The sequence below is a fragment of the Mustela nigripes genome, chromosome 1 (genome assembly GCF_022355385.1).
Source record: "Mustela nigripes isolate SB6536 chromosome 1, MUSNIG.SB6536, whole genome shotgun sequence".
Taxonomy (NCBI): Eukaryota; Metazoa; Chordata; class Mammalia; order Carnivora; family Mustelidae; genus Mustela; species Mustela nigripes.
In genome coordinates this window covers 52,769,701-52,789,768 of record NC_081557.1, presented here as the reverse complement: position 1 = coordinate 52,789,768, position 20,068 = coordinate 52,769,701, and the positions used below count along the sequence as shown (strand labels likewise).

Here is a 20,068-nt window from a genome sequence, read left to right as displayed (position 1 = left end):
GCTGCTTAACCAACTGAGCCACCCAGGCACCCGGGTTGTTTCCTTTCGAAGGCTATGAAGAAAAATCTGTTCCATGCCTCTTCCTTAGCTTCTGGTGGTTTTTGTGTTTCTAGACTTGAAGAAGCATCACTCTGACATCTTTCTTCATCTTCATATGGTATTCTTACATGCCTCTGTCTCCAAATTTCTTATTTTTATAAGAACACCAGTCTTAACTGGATTAGGGGTCCATCCTGCTCCAGTATGACCTAAACATAACTAATTACATTTGGATCTATTTCCAAATAAGGTCACATTCTGAGCTAGTTGGAGTTAGAACATATGAATTTGGGGGGACATAATTGAACCCCCGACAAGGGTACTTTACTTCAGCACTAAAATTCCTTAAATGTTGAAGTCTTTTTTACCAGGTCAGCAGGACCTTAGTGAACATCTATTTTACTCATGACCCTTGATGGGAGAGGGATGACTACAAATATTTGGTCTGTATAATCCTTTAAGGTCCTAGCTTGGGGAGACAGTGTAGCATAGTGGTTTTGAGCTTAGGCTCTGCGCCAGACTGCCTGGGTTTGTATCTGGATGCTGCCAATTACTAACCATGTGATCTTAAGCAAGTAACTTAATCTCTGTGCTTCCATTTCCTTACCTGCGAAATAAGGAAGATAGTATCTACCCAGACAGGGCTGCCATGAGGCTAAAGTGAATTCATACATGTGAAGAACTAGAACCATTGTCTGGTTAGCATCTGATAAAATATTAATGATTTATATTATTAAAATAACATTTAGATTTAAATTCTCTAAATTGAGAGAACCTAAAAGCAGTCCATAATCAAATACCAAACCAGTAGGATGCAGGTCATAGGAGCTCATATAATGTAGGATGTCAGAGCTTGAAGGATCTTTAGAGACCATTTGCCTGGGCCTTCTCTTTTTTACAGATGGAGAAACCAGGGTTCAGAAAAAGGAAGTGACTCGCCCCAGATCAAATGGCTCATTACTAATCTCTTCTCGGCTTTTACGCTAAGATCAAGTGCAAATGGCTCATTAGTGGTAGAGCTAGGACTTTAAACTCTTTCTTTCCCTCCCTTACTTTAGTTCCACAAAAAATTAAGTTCTTTAATCATGCTTTGAACACCTATTCTAATCCAAATCTGGCATCTGGCTCTGTCAGTACTTATGTGAAGTAGACAGCCCTTAGTCTTCAAAGGAGCCCACAGCTCAACAAAGAGTTAAATAAGCCAAAAAATGTAATGTCCTTGTTTTTTATTTCCTTTCCCATTTGTCTAACAGCAAATAAAAAGAAGGAGAAGGAACGGCCGGAGATTTCTCTTCCTTCAGATTTTGAGCACACGATTCACGTTGGTTTTGATGCTGTCACAGGGGAGTTTACAGTAAGTCCTGGGTCACAGAAAGGCCTTTGATCTTTGAGAGTTCTGACTATGCACTGTTAGATTCATTTCTTTTTCCCCTTAGTATTTCTGATGCCTCTGTCTTTGCCTGAGACCCTCATTACTATCTTCTTACATTCATAAGAGGGACATTTTCTTTGCCTCCAAAACTGTACCTGAGAAGGCATATCTCCATTCCTTAACTAGCCCTCTGTTAAGTGTCTTCTTGGCAGCAGGCTTTGTTTTTGCATGGGGAACTGATCATATAAAGACAAATCATACATGGTTCCTGTTCTGAAGGTGGAATAGCCTAGTGAAAGAGCAAACACCTCAAGAAATGACTAATACAATGAGATAGGTACTATAAAAAAGGCTTGTCTAGTGCTCTGAGGGTATAGAAAAAATGGCTAAACCTGTCTTTAACTGCCAGCAGGTATCAGAGTTTCTCCTTCAGGATCTCCTTTGACTATGCCTTCCTGATAGTGTTGTATGTTTCTCTTATAGGGGATGCCAGAGCAATGGGCTCGCCTCCTTCAGACATCAAATATCACTAAGTCAGAGCAGAAGAAAAACCCGCAGGCTGTTCTGGATGTATTGGAATTTTATAACTCAAAGAAGACTTCCAACAGCCAGAAGTACATGAGCTTTACAGGTATGGGGCTTGAATCCAGAGCAGTCTAGGAAAAAAAAGGGTTTTCATCTGGGTGGAAAAGTTCCACATGCCTTTCGGTGTGGGGTAAGGAAAGAAAGTATTGGAAAGAGTGGGGATGGTACTGTAAGGTGGAATTTTGGAATTTGAGAGCCAAAGTGATGGGTCTTTGCTCTTAGACTACACATTTTTAAAAAGTAACATGACACATATATATTTAGCTTCAAAATGGGAATAATAATTCTTGTCTCAAGAGATTGTAGTGAAGAATAAATGAGCTCATTGATATGAAATTTCTTTTTAGGTTGTAAAACAGCACCATGGAAGTGTAGCTGTCATTAACATTATTAAATTTAATATCATTAAGTTATTTAATAACACATGTGATGTGTATCTTTTAAGTAGATAAGCCCAATTTCTTCCTCAAGGAATTAATTATTATCAGTCAAATGTAAAACAGGCCACTAATAATAAATGTACTTTAGATATACCCTCTCTGTAATAGACTATGTTTTTCAGAGTGCTTTTAATGACAGAATTTGGATTGGAATCCAGGTCTTCTAATTCCCAGATTAGCATCTTTTGAGTTTAATACTTGCCTCTAGTAATTCTGTTTGGACCACCTCTTTCCATAGCAGGGGGATTTTTCTTTTCCAGGATAAGTAACCAGAAGGCCTACGTTTCTAGAAACTTGCCTTTTATAATGTCATCTTAGAATGTTAGAGCAAGATATATCCTCAGTATATACTGCTCCCAGTTCCCCCTTGTTTTGCAGACATTAAAGCCAAAAAAGTCCTTTCTAATGTGGCTAAATTGGTGGCAGAACTGACCTCTTAACTCCAAGTCTGGTGTTATTTTCAGTGTTCATGCTGTCTCTTTCAAAGAGCAGTATTGTTGGAGAAGGTGAGAACCAGGATGAACGAGCTAATTTTGAAGGATGCTTTCCCCAGCAAGTATCTGGCCTGTATCAAAGGGCACAGATGGTGAGGAGGACAAACTGCAGCTTAACTCATGCTGCTGTGGATGGTACCCAGGAGAGGGTCATGCATGTTCCCAGCAGTATTTCCTTCCTCACGTCTGGCCCCGCTGGCTCTGTCTCTTTTCCCATTGAGGAACTGAGTCATTCCAAGGAGGAATTGGGGTTGAGCGGTGCTGGGTGGGAGAGTTTTCTAGTCAGGATGTTAGAGCTTGTGTTTTAAGGCATTTGTCATGAACGTCGGATGAGAAGCTGGCTTCGAAGGCCTCAGCAGCGAAGTCTTTGGAAGAATCTCTGTTTATGTGTACATGTGTGTAGATGTGTACAAGGACCAGATATGTGTATGGAAGCATAGCTCTGTGGGTTTTCATATCTTTGGAATTAAAGTCCATTTAAGTATTTGTGAATTAACCTGTGTATAGATACACACATTAAGATAAATGTGTATATATGATCACCTGTGCAGGCACATATGAATAACACTGTATATGTCTAGAATGTGCAGATATGTGTTCATACAACTCCTTCCATGTGCATAAATTTGTTCACACGTGTGTGTGTGTGTGTGTGTGTGTGTGTACACGCAAGTACAGAATTTTTAGTTTTTTAGAGGTTGAAGTCCAGGGCCAATTCTAAGCAAAATTGTATATTTAGCAACATTTTACTTTTTAAAATTTATTTTGTAAAAAGATGTTATTGGACAGAGAGAAAGTGTGTCACAAGCAGGAGGAGCTGCAGGCAGAGGGAGAGAGAGGCAGAGGGATAGCAAGAAGCAGACTATCCCCATCCCCAGCAGGGAGTCATCTGATGTGGGGCTCTTGCCCAGGACCCTGGTATCTGAACTGAAGGCAGATGCTTAACCAACTGAGCCACCAAGCACCACTGGCACAGTTTTTTTTAATGCCATCTCTCTCCTTTTCCTATTTCCCTTCTTCTCATACTGTTGATTCTGAGACTACCTCAGTTTGTATGCTTGCACATAAATTAATTTCATTGATCCTCATGACGGCCTTGAGGGGTTGGTATGGCAAGGACTATTATCCCCATTTCACAGACTTGGAGAAATTAATTAGGCTTAGAGAAACTGAGTTACTTACTCAGGGTGAATTAACTGATATGTTAGGGAATTATGTTTAAAGTATATCCTGAATTAGTTTCTCCAGGGTACACCTGGCTATTCCCAGGGTTTTTTTTGAAGAATATATTGTCACAGCTTGTGGGTTCATGATTTGTCGTAGGATCAAAGAAGCTGTACCTGACACTTTCTTATATGATGGAATTGGGATCTTGGACATTCTCTGGACTTGGTTCTTGGTGAGGAATATGTTGGATTTGGTAGAATATTTCTCCTCCTTAATTCCACTGGTGTTGAACTGGCTAAGTCAGTTTCTTCTTAGGTCTGTAGGAATTTAAGTATAAAACCAAACATGATATTTGGCTTTTAAACTTAATTTCTTGCTAAGATCTCCATTGAGTCTGTTTCATGTTTTATTAAATATAAAATACCATCAATTATAAGTTGCACCATTATTTTATATACCACTAAAGAAGAAAAAGTTGCCAATTAAACTGTGAAATGCCTTTGATTGTAGGGCACATCTCTCTTCCAGAAATGTTAGTGTAAAAAATTTACATTTCAAAATCAATGAAATGTGATAATTGCCTCATTGAGGAAGCTTGAATCTATTCTTAGAAGTAAGACCCTGCCTTAAGTTAGACTTGACATGATTAATGCTTCTCTTTTTCTAAACCTTAATTTTTCTTTCCCTGTAGGAAATAGACATGGATATAGAAAGATCCTTTTTAAAAGCTGAAGCCACAAGCTGGTCATGATTTGTCATGGATAGCTCAGGACATGAATTCTTTCTCTTTCTAGAGTGCAGGAAATTTCCTTGACCTTTGAGACCTGATGATGTTAGAGTTGGTGATGTGGATACAGTTCTATCATAGTATTTAGAATTAGACCAGGATACAAATGTTGACTCCTGTTTAACCTGTGTACCCTGGGCAAATTACTTAACTTCTCTGAATCTCAGTTTCCAAATCTATAAAAGTAGACATAATAATTGTACTCAGAGCTGTAGTGAGGATTAAAGGAAGTAATGTGTATAATGTGCTTTAGTATGGTGTCAGGCCCATAATACCGTAATAATATTATTTTTATTCTCTGAGTCTGGCAAGGGCTTGATTGGATAGGCTTCCTTAGCTCTCAAGAATGGATTAATTGTGATTATTTACTGACTGGGTCCCTTGTCTTTTTACTTCTGCAGATAAATCAGCTGAGGATTATAATTCTTCTAATACATTGGTAAGTTTTTATTTTCTTCATTCTGATATGGGCAGGTCTGGTGGTTAGGGATCAAGACAGTGTGGTAGATGCATAGCCTGGACTGGGAGACACTCATCTTGGTCACTCCCTGTCCCCCACTTGCCAGCCCTCATAGTTCTTATCTATACAATAAAGGAATTGGACTGAAGAAACAGTAGGTATCTCTTCTAGATTTGATTTTTTTTTAAAGATTTTATTTATTTATTTGACAGAGAGAGATCACAAGTAGGCAGAGAGGCAGGCAGAGAGAGAGAGAGAGAGAGGAGGAAGCAGGCTCCCTGCTGAGCAGAGAGCCCGATGCGGGACTCGATCCCAAGACCCTGAGATCATGACCTGAGCCGAAGGCAGCGGCTTAACCCACTGAGCCACCCAGGCGCCCCTAGATTTGATTTTTTAGTGTTCCAGAAATCCTAACCTTGGAACCAGAACTGACATCTAGACTCAGTTTTTTATTTGTAGCTTTGAAACCTTGGGAAAGCCAATTTGCCTTTCTGAACTTCACTTTTTTCATCAATAAAATGAAGATGATACACTTTCCTTTACCTGGACATGTCTTCAAATACCTGAATTGAGAAGAGAATTCCCTCTTTTTTGTTGGTAGGGTCTACAAAACTGGATTAGGACTAGTTTTTGGAGGGAGCAGATTCGGTTCATTTAAGGTCATCCATTCTGTTCTCTGACACTGTATAGTGAAGCCCTGTCCCTTAAAGGTATATTATAGGAATCACTGATGAATTGGCTGGAAAGTAAAGCTAGGTGACCTCATCCTCAAAACTTTAAAAATAGAACTACCCTGTGATTTTGTAATTCTACTACTGGGTATTTAAAAGAATACCGGAATAGGAATTCAGGATATATGCACCCCTGTGTTTATAGCAGCATTATTTACAATAGCTAAATTATTGGAAGCTGCCCAAGTGCCCATTAATAGGTGAATGGCTAAAGGAGAAATGGTGTGTGTTTGTGTGTGGGAGTGTGTGTATTTGTGTATCTATCTGTATATATATGTTTATATATTTTTATATATAATGGAACATTATGCAGCCAAAAAAAGAATAAAATCTTGCCACTTGCCACAACATGGTGGTGCTAGAGAGTATCATACTAAGTGAAATAAGTCCTACAAAGACGAATACCATATGATTTCACTTGCATGTGGAATTTAAGAAAAAAAGCAAACGAACAAAGGAAAAAAAAAGAGAGAAACTAAGACTTTTAACTATAGAGAACAAATAGATGTTTACCAGAGGGGAGGTGACTCAGGGATGGATGAAGTAGGTGATGGGGATTAAGAAGGGCACTTGTTATGATAGCACTGTGTGATGCATGGAGTTGCTTCATCACTATATTGTACACCTAGAGCTAATAGAATACTGCATGTTACCTAAACTGGAATTAAAAAAGAAAAGAAAAGAAAAAAAAAGCCTAGATGACCACAAAGGTTTCTGCCTCTCTCAACTTACAAATTCCATTTTTCAGAGCAGATAAAGTGGGCTGTTGTTTGAAAGTAAGCTCTGATATGTATAAGAGAATACTATAATTCCTCACACCTGATGCTTTCTCTTGTGCAAAGGTGGTTTTGTCATATTGATTTATTAAATATTTATAGAACCCCCACTCTATGCCAGGTCCTGTATGGAGAAATGACAATATGGAAATGAATCAGACATTGTCCTAACACCTAAGAATCTTCCTGTCTTATAAGCAGCATGAAGGCACAAGCAGTTACAGTACAGCATGCTAAAACTTCATGAAGCCAGGAGCTGTCTGGCTTTTTATTGCTGTATCCAGGGCATCTGGCAAGTAACCACTTACTGAATAAAAGGTTGAATGTATAAGAGAAAACTTCTTGATGGTAGAGTCTGAGTTGAGGAGTTCATTATCTAGGGCAAGAATTGAGACAGGAGGATATTCCAGACAAAGGGAAAATAAATAGCATGTGCAAAGACAAGGAGGTTCACAAGGTATGCTTTTATAGGGAACTGCAAGTGACCTGTTATGATTGGAATGTGAAGTGTGAATGGATGAGAGGCTGGTGATGAGGAGGAATGGTGGCAGGTCAGATCATGTAGAAGTTTTATCTTTATCTTAAAGGTAATGAGAAGCTATTAAAGAATTTTAAACAGGGGAATGGTAAGTTCTAACACAATACTGAGTCACCATCAAAATACTTTAATCCATGCTTCTAGCATTAGGGACTGGTTTACTTTGAGTCATTTACATTCCTATCAATCATAAAAATGTTCACCTGTCCAGGACCTTTGTAACATACTGGTTCCTTTCTTACTCACTATGGCTTTTAATCTTCCCTGGAGTTTAATTAGGTGGGTATTATCCTTGTTTTATTGAAGATAACACTGAAATTGGGAGGGCTTAATGGCAATAGGTATCTGATGTCAGTCTGCATTGCTTTCCCCTGGTTCATTCTTTCATCAAATGGAAGAGATGTAATTAAAGAAAGGGAAAGAATTTTTAAGTGTTAAGATATTTGGGAGTTTCTCCCTATTATTGAACAGTAAATTTTTTTTTTTAAAGATTCTGTATAAACAAAATTTGACAGAGAGATCACAAGTAGGCAGAGAGAGGGGGAAGCAGGCTTCCCACTGAGCCCGATGCAGGACTCGATCCCAGGACCCTGAGATCGTGACCCGAGCTGAAGGCAGCAGCTCAACCCACTGAGCCACCCAGGCGCCCCTGTACAGTAAATTATTGAAGAAGAGGTCTAAACAAAGCTGAGCTGTGCTTTGTGGTTCAGATGTGTTTATGCTTTTACAAGAGTGACAACTATCATTTATTGAGGGACCAATGTGTGCCAGGCACCATGCTAATAACTGTTTGTGGTTGGTATGGTTAGTCCTCACACTTAACTTGTGAAGAAGGTATTACCCATCCCCATTTCACAGGTAGAAAACAGACTTGAAGACTCATAATTAGTGGTGGTGCAGAACCAGATTAAAACTAAGGTGAGTCCCAGTCCAGGATACTTTTCACTGTGGCAGAGGACTGAGAAAGATGTCAGAGAGGTCTTATAAAGGAGACTACAGTAAAGCCATAGCTATGTTGTCCTTTCATGAGGAGGAGGAGCCCTGGGGCTCATGCCATATGGCAGAGAGAATAACACCTGCTTGGTAAAAACCTGGCTTAGTATCTACAATTAAAACCACTGAGTTTGTCAAGGACATTTTATCCCCCAATTCTTAACATTTTTCCCTGTGGTTCAGTATTCTATATTTCCTTACTAGTTTTACCTGAGGGATTATGATTTGCATTGTGATAGCGTATCATTATTTTCCATATTGGTTTCATACAGATCATCCCACTTGATTTGTGAAATAATTGGATGGAATTGTTATTCCTATAACACAGGTTAAGAAATTGAGATTCAGAGATTAAGTGACTTGCTCTCTACCCTTGAATAAATTAGTAGGAGAAACCAGTACAAAATTCTGTTTTCCTGAGCATTCATTTATTCATTCATGCTATAAATATTTACTTAGCACCTTCTTTGTGTCCAGGTGTTGGTGACACAAAAATGAGTATGCACTATCTTAGTCCTTGAGGGAAAATTTAACAACACATGAGAGGGATGTGGGCTGCAAGATAGGTATGAGTAATGTGTGATGGGGGTCATATTTGATAAACTGATTTATTCTGCCTGGTAGTGCAGGGAAGTTTTCAGAGTTGTTGGTCCTAATGATTTGTTCATTTAAAAACCACGATCTTTAAGATTCTTTCTAGCACAAAAATTCTGTTACTTGTGGCTTATTGGTATGAGGTCTGGCTCTCAGATTCTATAGCATTTTAATTCCTGAATTTTCATTTATAAAACAAACAGCTGTTATGTGATAGGTTCTTTTGGTGTTGGAGAGTCAAGGACTGGTAAGGTCTTTGCACTTGATTTCACAATTTAGTGAGGAATCAGAACATGTAAACAGGGATTCATGTTCAATTCATAATTCAGGTAAGCACAGGTAATGATCCAGGCAGATAAAAGGGAAATTCTTTCTGGTCTGAGGTAGCATGAACAAAAGCCAAGTTAAGCATCTATCCTTTCAATCCAAAGACCTAGAACTGTGTGCTGGAGCTAAGGAGATCTATATAGGAGAAGAGCTTCTCCTAAGCTGTAGCTTAGGAGAAGGAGAGGGGACAGTGGAGAAACAGATTCACACATTTTAGTCTAAACTCACATTTTAGAAGATTCCTCTGGAAATTGGGTCAGGGTATTAGAATGAATTCATATATCTGTCTCTCTTGCTATGCCAAATTTCTTAATTTCAGAAAAGATCTATTAAAAAAATACAAAGCAGTGCTCTAAAACAAAAATAGAACATAAATAAGCCATTGTCAGAAATTCACAGGATAGAAAGCAAAGATCAGATTGATGAAAATAGAAGAAGCCATAGCTTAAAGTATGTGAAAGAGAAAACTCCTGTGAAGACAAGAGTAGCTGATAGTCTATATAGTACAAGAAGAAGCAGGAAGGAGTCTTGGATCATCTTCAAGGGTAAATTATTTAAAATTCTGCATTTGAAACAGCAAGGGCAGTCTTCATCTTACAGAGAGCAAAAGGTAGCAGAATTTTGACTCTAAGCTTAAGCTAGGTAATTTCTTTTTTTTTTTTTTTTTTTAAGATTTTATTTATTTATTTGACAGAGAGAGACACAGTGAGAAAGAGAACACAAGCAAGGGGAGTGAGAGGGGGAGAATCAGCCTTCCCGCCAAGCAGGGAGCCTGATGCTGGATCCCAGGACTCTGGGGTCATGACCTGAGCTGAAGGCAGATGTTTAACAACTGAGCCACCAAGGCGCCTTAAGCCAGATAATTTTCTAAAGAAAAGAAACTGCCTACTTGAAGAGAACTTGTGCTGTAGGTATAGGTGCTTGAGAGAGAAGCAGAGCAGAACCTGAGTTAAATACAGATCTCTGCAACAGGTATGAAGAAGGGGAAAAGGAAGAGTAGGTCTGCAGTGGAAGAAAATACATTAAATTCTCTATCCCAAGAGTAAATTTTTCATACTTTGGATAATTGGAAGGAGAAGAATCTCAACCCTACATGTTCTTCTATGCCAACATACTCTAAAGTGATGCCTGCCAACAATCACATGCAGACTCTCTAACTCACATGTAGATTACATCAGACCTCCCATTCAGGAGACAGTGGAGAAACAGATACAACTGCAGAAGAAATCCGTGCTGCTTACATGCACTGATCAACCTAGTTCTTCACTTAGAAGTATGAATGGATAGCCCAGGATCTCTAGATACTGGAAGGAAGGAAAGCATTAAAGAGAAGGATCAGATAAAGAAAGTAAAATTGGACCCAGAGGAAATCGATAATTCAAAGAATTTAAATATATATATATATATATATATATATATAATATGAACATGTGTTATATATATATATATAATTACATATATTATATAACATATTATACAGAGGCTTTATAGATGTTGCAGCCACAAAAACATACTGCTATTAGACCAGAGGATGAAAAAGAGTTCTTAGAAATGAAAAATGTGATTAAGGAAATAAATTCAGAAGGATTAAAAAATGCATGTAAGAATGAATAATATGACACAAAATATAAAAACTGGAAAATTGGGGGAATCAGGGACACAGGGATTTACTTACGGGGAGATTCAAGAAGAATTAGAGAACTGGGGCACTAACATGGAAAAAATAATCAAAGGAAAAATAGAAGAAAATCCCTCAGTTAAAGAAAAGCACAACCCTTCAGATGAAAGGGCAAACCAGTTATCAGATCAGGTAACTGCAGAGACCCAAGGATAAAGAGAAAGAGCTTCAGACATTTCAAAGAAAATATACACTTGATGCTCCTCATTAGCATTAGGGGGCTGAGGAACAGTATCTTCAGAGGTATGAGAAGAATTACTTAGAACCAAGAATTCTGTACCTAATCAAACTAGCATTTAAGAATGCATGAGGTCAGGGCTGCCTTGGGTGGCTCAGTGGGCTAAGCCTCTGCCTTTGGTTCAGGTCATGGTCTCAGGGTCTTGGGATCGAGCCCCACACTGGGCTTTCTGCTCAGCAGAGATAATATATAAATAAACAAACAAACAAACAAATAAATAAAATCTTAAAAAAAAAAGAATGCATGAGGTTAAAATAAAGACATGAAGATACAGTTTAACCACCCATAGATAATCTGACAGGCTAACAGATAATAGCAGTAATTATCTGTTAGCTGAGTTGATGATGATTAAGAATATTCCCTTAAAAATTATTTTTACCAAAAAAAATTACTTTTACCCCAGTATTAGATGAAAACATCAAATAGGATTAGAATCTTTGTAGTTAGTAGTTGTTTTTCTGGGATCTCTTGTAACCACTGTCCTGGCAATTCCTTTGTTGTTTTCTTTGTGTTGTTCCTTCCTCATTTTTGGTTTACTTTTGCAGTTTGGTAGAGCTTATCTTCCAGTCGCTTTGAGAAAGTAAATGGGAAGTCAATATTTTAGTGCCTTCCAAGTCTTGAAATGGAGCATGTCTATTCTGCCCCCAGATTTGATTGATACATTGGCTAAGTCTGGAGTTCTAGATTGAGAATAATTTTCCATCAGTATTTGGAAAATACTGTACTTTGTCATGTAGCATTCAGCATTGGCTATTGAAGTCTGAAGTCATTTTATTCCTGCTTCTTTGTGTCTCGCCTATTTTTTTTCCCTTGAAAAGCTTGTGGCATCTTCTTTGTCAACATTGGTTTGAAATTTCATATTTATATCCTTATATTCATCTATTTATTTTGCAAGGGGCTTTGTGGACTCTTTAAACCTTGGAAATTCAAGCCTTCAGGTCTAGGAAATTTGTTTGACTTAATTCTTTGATGATCTCTTCTGGTTTCTTTGTTTCTTCTTTCTGGAACTCTGCTGTTTAGATTTTGGAGCTCCTGGACAGATTTCCCCATTTTTATTATATTTTCTCTATTTCTCTTGCCTTGATTTTTGTCCTGATTTTTTAAGTTAACATTTAATGTATTATTTGTCCCAGGGGTACAGGTATGTGAATCATGAGGCTTAGACATTTCACAGCACTCACCATAGCACATACCCTCCCCAATGTCCATACCCCAGCCACCCTATACCTACCCTCCACCCGCCAGCAACCCTCAGTTTGTTTTGTGAGATTAAGAGTCTCATGGTTTGTCTCCCTCCCGATCCCATCTTGTTTCACTTTTCCCTTCCCTACCCCCCACAACCTCCCTGCCTTGCCTCTCAATATGACAGTTGTCTTTCTCTGATTGAGTTATTTCACTCAGCATGATACTCTCTAGTTCCATCCGCCTCGTTGCAAATGGAAAGATTTCATTTCTTTTGATGGCTGCATAGTATTCCATTATATATATACACCACATCTTCTTTATCCATTCATCTGTTGATGGATATCTAGGTTCTTTCCATAGTTTGGCTATTGTGGACATTGCTGCTATAAACACTTGGTAGCATATGCCCCTTCTGTCCTGATTTTTTGTTCATGCAACAATGTGTCTAGTTTTTTGCTTAGCATAAGGTTTGCAGGGTTCATCTATGTTGTAACATGTATCAGTACTTCATTCCTTTTTATGTCCTAATAATATTCCGTTGTATTGAGATGCTACATTTTTAGAAAAGAGTTTTAATTTATTCATTTGAGAGAGAGAGAGAGAGAGAGAGAGTAAGAACATGAGTGGGGTGGGTGTAGTTAGAGGGAGAGGGAGAAGCAGACTCCCTGCTAAGGGTCATGACCTGGCCGAAGTCAGATGCTTAACCATCTGAGCCACCCAGGCACCCCTGATATACTACGTTTTTAATCCGTTCAAAAGTTGATGAGCATTGGGTTGTTTCTACTTTTTGACTATCAATAATGCTCATTCATATATGAATTTCGTGTGGCTGTATATTTTCACTTCTCTTGGGTATATACCCAGGAGTGGGATTGCTAGGTCATATGATAACTCTGCATTTAACCTTTTGAGGAACTGCTGGGCTGTTTTCCACAGTGGCTGCACCATTTTACACTTCTACAAGCAGTTTGGAGGGTTCCAATTTCTCTGTTTCTTCCCCCACATCTGTTATTCTGGTTTTTTATTATAGCCATTTTAATGGGCATGAAATGGTATCTCACTGTGGTTTTGATTTACATTTCTCAGTGGGTAATGATGTTGAGCATCTTTTCATGTGTTTATTGGCCATTTGTTTATCTCTTTGGAGAAATGTCTTTCCTGTTGTTGATCTCTAACTTAATTCCATGGTGTCAAAGAATACATATTATGTGTTTTTAATCCTTTTAAATTTATTATGATGTGTTTTGTGACCTTGCATATGGTCTATCCCAAAGAATGATCTATATGTGGTTAAAAAGAATGTGTCTTTTGCAGATTTTGGGTAGAATGTCCTGTATATGTCAGTTAGATTGAATTGATTGATAGTATTGTTCAAGTTTTCTGTAACTTGGCTAATTTTTAATCTTTTTAAGAAGATTTTATTTATTATTTGACAGGAAGAGATCACCAGTAGGCAGAAAGGTGGGCAGAGAGAGAGAGGTAGAGCAGAGAGCCTGATGCGGGGCTTGATCCCAGGACCCTGGGATCATGACCTGAGCTGAAGGCAGAGGCTTTACGCCACTGAGCCACCCAGGGGCCCCAATAATTTGGCTAATTTTTATTCTCATTCTCTTAATTATTGAGATCTCTTTGAGGTCTGTTTCAGCTTTTACTTTCTGCTTAGCTCTTTTGAATCTTAATTATATGCACACAGCTAAGCTTGTAAGACTAGTGTGAGGCCTCTCTTGTGTCTGCTGTGCCTTTAATCAGCCCCAGCCAGAAATTTGTTTGCTCTATCCAGGACTACAGTCTCAGGCTAGCAGATCTGAACAGTTGGCCTCTTTTGCTAACCCCCCTGGGAAGTCACATCCATTGACAGCACCACTATACCTGGGCATTGTCCATTGCTCCAGGTGAAAGTGATTCTGCTTGGGTGATGTCATTAGAGCCTGCCTCATCCTGGAAAAACCCCCACTCTAACAGAGCTGGGTTGGGATGGATGGAAGCAGCTCTGAGCCAGAACATCAGAGGTTCCTACTGCTTTTATCTAGAGTTCAGCAGTTTTTATATCGTGAGTGTTTCTTAGCAACATTAATAGGCCTCGCAGAAGTATTGGGACATACCACACTTGTTTGCATCTCTGGATCTTTGTACTTCTTCCACCTGCTGTGAATATTCTTCTCCCAGAGAGTCCATGGCTTGCTCTCTCAATTCATTCAGGCCACTGCTTATTTGACTTCTCATTAGAGAGCCCTTTTCCATGACTACTCTATTTAAAGTAAAACTTCCCCACTCCTAACCAATTACTACTCTCATATGTAAATCTTATTACTACCTGGCACTTTGGTAATTTATTTCAACTGCATTTTCTTCTAAAATTCAAGCACAGGACCAGGGACTATATCTATTTTGTCCTTTCATAGCCTCAGAACCTAGAGTAGAGCCTGGTACACAGTGAATGAATACATGAGTTGAAGTCACTGGTGTTTTAAAAAGAGATTTGTGGTTATTAGACATAATGATAACTTAATTGATTCCTTTCATCTTTCTAGCTCCTTAGCACTTATTTACAAAGTGTTTTTATGCCCACATCACTTCATTTCATCCTCCAGTGGCCCTTTGAAGTGTCATTATCCCTATCTTATAGATAAGAAACTTGTGACTTAGGGTGGCACAGCTTTGCCCAAGGACACAGGGATAAGAAGTGAAAATCTGGGATAAAATCCTATATCTCTTGATTTTAGTATTGTTAACATTACCACTCAAAGCCATTACCTGTGGAAATAAAAGGTGTTGCAAGGGAAAGTGATGAGATCCCCTTTTCTGCAGAGTTTTAGGAAGTAAACACACCTATTAAACTGTGTTTATAGTATACATTGGGGCCACCTGATGATGAAGAAGCTGCTGAGTAAGTTTGTTCCCATTTTGGGTTTCTAGTTAAATTTTGTTGGGTGGAATAGTGGGGAGAAAAGAAAATAGAGCAGAAAAATAACAAAATACATACTTTGACAGGGAAAGACCTCTATTGGATTTTAGAACTGGAAGTGACTTAAGGTCACCCCTCAAATTATACCACTCTTTTCCTTCCACATTCCTCAAATGATGAAACTCGAGACCAAGGGGATAAATTCTTTCACTGTGGTCACCAAAACTAGCCACTTACATATAGCTGGGCTGTCAGTTTTTAAGTTATGCCCTGCACCAGTGGTCCTATTAGGATCGATGAGATTGCTAGTTTTTTCTTAGTGTGTCAAATGTGGTAAATACCAGTCTTAGTGTGTCAAATGTGGTAAATACCAGTCTCCCACACAGGAGTTCTTGTCTAGTATTCCACTAGGTAAGTTCCTTCATTTAGCTCCTGTCATTCCAACCCCTGATATTCTTCTTTCCAGAGGCCCCAAATGGCAGGCAGGAGGGGAGTTCACCCTCTCCCTGTCTCCCATACCAGACTATGAGCTGCTGTAGGACATGGACCATCTTTTTCATTTTTGTACCTCTGTGTCAACAGTATCATTACACTATTTTACTGAATACAGAATGGGTGCTCTGAAAATATCTAAAGCAGTTGAGTTAGGCCGATATATATTAAAAGATCCCTATTGCCTCTCTGGTCCTGTGCTGTCATCATTTAATCTCTATCAGAAAACTCATGTTTTGGAACTACTCTGTCTCTTGAATAAACAGAAATGGTATGATATTTTTTGCCTGGACCTGCCCTAAAGTCTGCTGCTCTTGGCCCAGGTTTGTTATAGTTTGCATGGAAAAATTAAGTTGCTGAGATTATAGCAGATTCAATTAGCAGTGCTGATAAGGTTCATTCTTGGATAGGGCAAAAGATTAGTGAAATGGATAGCATCCAGGCTGAGGAGAAACTCACAGTGCTGTTGAGGCAAGGAGCTCCTGATCCTCTGTATCTTCAGGTTGAGGCAAGGGTAGCTGATGCCATAATGTGTCTAGTAGGTTTTAGTAAGGAAAGGAAAAGGAGAGGCAAAAGTCTGTCTGGACTCCCATATACCCTATCAGAAAGAAATAAGGAATTATAATGATAAACTTCATAAAAATTCAAGCTTTTGATCCATTTCCCACATTTTGTATTTTATTACCTGTTCAGCGTGGAGAGTGAAATTCATGGAAAAAAACTGTGAGCTTGTCTTTACAATTTGGACTAGGGAAGGCAAATAGAGAATCTGTAAGCTGGCTTCCCAATCTACAACTAGGCTTTGGGTAGGAGAAGGAACTCCCAAGGGACTGAGAGGAAAGTAGTGGCTAAAAGAAGAGAGGGAAGCTGACTGAGTTCCTGGGACTGACTACACAAAGGTGGAGAGTGTGGAGGCTACTGTGGGTTTGAGAAGGGGTGTCAGAATGAGATTTCTTCTGGGGATTGGTGATCCTGGTAGCTTAAGTGTCATGTCAAACTGGACCTGATAAAACTGGCTTTTTTCTGCTGTCCAGAATGTGAAGACAGTGTCTGAGACCCCTGCAGTGCCACCGGTTTCAGAAGATGAAGATGATGATGATGATGCTACCCCACCTCCAGTGATTGCTCCACGCCCAGAGCACACAAAATCTGTGAGTTTGTGGGGATGTGAACAGCTTCGGGATTTATTAGAGCTTGCAGGGGTGGGATGGGTTGGTGCTGAGGTCTAGAGGTTTAATACTCTGGTAGGGGTTCTTGGATTTTGGAGCTGGTGAAATCACGGAACCACCTTGACTGAAAAGTACTTTCTGTATGATTAAAGACAAGAAATGGTATATTTATTTGTTACTGGTTTGCAGATAGTCCTGAAGTGTCCTAGATAATTGGTGTTTATGCTAACTCAGCCCTAGTTTACTTAGCCTGTCCTCCCCAAAACAGGAAGATACACAGAATTAATGTTACTTAGTGCAGGACTAACATAAATTATTCTAGTCTCCTGGGAAGCAACAAATTAGCCTGCTGCAGATCTTTTCTTCCCTGCTAAATGTGTAACATTCTACCTCTTAGAACATCATTGATGATACTGAAAGACCCAAAGGAATTTATAAATACATTAGTGCTATTAATATGCTGGACATCAGGAGTGCATTTTGATGCTGGATATTGGCAGTGATTTTTATTTAACTTCCTCTGAGGTTTTTGCATCTCAGAATAGCCACAGTCCCTCTACCCTTGCTTTGCACAATCTGGTTCCCATGCCTTTTACTTGATTTAGCATCACTGAGCACTGACCTGTCATCAGATGATACTCTATTAATGTTTCTTTGTTTGGACTTTTTATATGATGAGAGCTTTGTAATGAAAGAATGATCTGGGGCTTAAACTCTTTGATAGTACAAAAAAAGGCTGCCTTTGGAGTAGAACATTGAGGGAGGTTTTCAAGCAGACGTTGGTTGACTGGCTATGGGAGATGGTGTGGGCGAATTCAAGGGGCTTAGATAACCTTTTAGGATGAGAATTTACAAACAGTAATCTATGGAATCACCCTTTCTATAGGTCACAAGTCACCTGAACAAAAATGAGCTTCAAAATTGGAGAGTTGTCAAGATACTTCATATTGATATGGCCTTTTTCAGTTTGCAAGCTTGTTCATTTAAAAAATGTTCCCACTAAATCATGAACTTCTCAAAAATAGAGGAAACATAAATGAATTGGTAGTGTTTAACATAGTTCTTGGCAGGTATTAGAAAGGTGGTAAATACTGAGTGACAAATGAATTAATAAATTTGATCTTCCTAAGCATTCCTTTCTAAAAAGACATTGTTATTTCCTAATTTCTGTTGTGTATAGTGAGAACAAGGAAGGCCATTCCACCCACATAGGATGGGCCTGAACACAGTGGAAGAAGAACAGATTTTGTCCTAGGAAAAGGGATGAGTTTATTGAGATTTGTTCTTCTGTGGATCTTCTAACACATACATGTAAAACTGGTTCCCAAGTGTCCCTTATGCTAACAAAAACTGGCCTTGGCAAATTCTTGTACCAACAACACAGGTATATACACGGTCTGTGATAGAACCAATTCCTGTTACTCCAACTCGGGATGCGGCTACATCTCCCATTTCACCTACTGAGAATAATACCACTCCACCAGATGCTCTGACCCGAAATACTGAGAAGCAGAAGAAGAAACCTAAAATGTCTGATGAGGAGATCTTGGAGAAATTACGTAAGCACTTTTCTAAACTTTCCTTCTGTATGTGACTGAATGAGCACAAAGATGGAAAAATATTGCTAAAAGGATCCTGATGCTAGGCTTGGTCTGTGTGACTGCCTGGCTATGCTTGATATCTTGGCCACATAAAGTATACTTCTCACCTTACTCCTGCACCCACCTCCTCTGTCTCAGCAGCCGCAACTGGATATCACGTAGGATGGGAATCGAGGAGAGAGTGGATAGCTCACTTCGAGGGCTAGGCACCCCTCAACCTTAAAAATAAAATAAAATTTTATTTTGATATAAAAATATATATTTTATCTTTTTTATAAAAAATAGCTTTTATGTAGTAAATAGTCTGGAATGTTGTGTTGAGAAAGACTGAGGCCTTGCCCATACCTGGTAGGAAAGATTGCTGTGATTATTGGTGCTTACCATTGGCTTAGGAAAAGACTGGTCTGCCATCTTGGTTGTGAGAAAAGACGGAAGGGAAACTAACATTTTGCAAGCCTGTACTGTGTACCAAATGGCAAGCAAGGTATTTTCTTCACTTTTTCGGTCCCTTTATTGCTCAGATTAACACTGGGAGGACAGACATTATAATCTTCATTTTTTACAGTTAAGGTATTTGATGCTCAGGGATGCTAAATACTCTGTCCAAGGTCACACAGCCAGAAGGTAACAGAGCCTGGGTCAGAGCCCAACTTGTGCTCCTGTAATTGGAGCATGCTGCCTCTTGCTCTCAGGTGGAAACTTCCATTTTGCTTTCTTTAGTAACCAGAAATGGGGTATATTATAGTAGCTTGTTTCTATGTCTCAGTAAACTACAAGACAATTTATATTAGAAAGAGGGACAAGGTTGACCTTTGGGCTTGGAAAAATCATTTATGAGACCTTTCATTTATCCTTTGTACCTACTTACTTCTAAAGGGGATTTGATGTGACTGTTTTGGCCAACTGCACCAACTAGCACTGTTCTCTAAAGCCTAGGTTTCTGGTTCTTTAGCTTAGCAGCTCTCAATTTCTTCCTGATGATTCTTGTTTGATTTTTTAAAAATTTTCACTCTTTTAAAGTTGCACTTGCCCAGAGCCCTTATGAAATGATAAAGTAAGAAAAGCCACTTACCTAACCATCTGTTTACTCCTATATATAGTGTTTTTCTCTGAACCAGATTTGGCATACTTAGAACTTCAAATTGTGAAAAGCAGACTGGCCTGAGAGTTAAGGGCACTTGGGTTGAAGCCCCAGCCCTGCCACTGACTTGGGTCTTAGGCAATTTCCTATTGTTTTCTGGGCCTCCTTTAGCTCATCTTTTAAATAGGGATGTTAATACCTCTCTTATTTATAAATCAAATGAGATAATATATGTGAAAATATCAAATCTTAGTAATTGGTGTTAGGGAGAGCACACTTTACTGGGAGACCAAAAACCAAACTCCTGATCTTAGTTCTGACACCAGTTTGCTGTGTGACCTTGGGGGAAAATATCTTCACTTCTGTGGGCCTCAGTTTCACCATCTCTGGAATACAAGTTTTAAAACCCAACCTCT

The 20,068-nt window shown here is 38.9% G+C and overlaps 1 protein-coding gene across 4 annotated transcripts in view; it reads left to right on the top strand.

Annotated features, from left to right (window-relative positions):
* The window catches only part of PAK1 (p21 (RAC1) activated kinase 1), a 148,690-nt gene that overhangs the window by 100,545 nt on the left and 28,077 nt on the right, over nucleotides 1-20,068 (top strand). For all 4 annotated transcript variants that reach the window (XM_059411533.1, XM_059411516.1, XM_059411525.1 and 1 more), the window contains exons 3-7: nucleotides 1,293-1,393; nucleotides 1,895-2,042; nucleotides 5,286-5,323; nucleotides 16,836-16,952; nucleotides 18,355-18,529. In XM_059411533.1, the coding sequence (XP_059267516.1) occupies nucleotides 1,293-1,393; nucleotides 1,895-2,042; nucleotides 5,286-5,323; nucleotides 16,836-16,952; nucleotides 18,355-18,529 (579 nt within the window). The remainder of the gene's footprint in view (nucleotides 1-1,292; nucleotides 1,394-1,894; nucleotides 2,043-5,285; nucleotides 5,324-16,835; nucleotides 16,953-18,354; nucleotides 18,530-20,068) is intronic.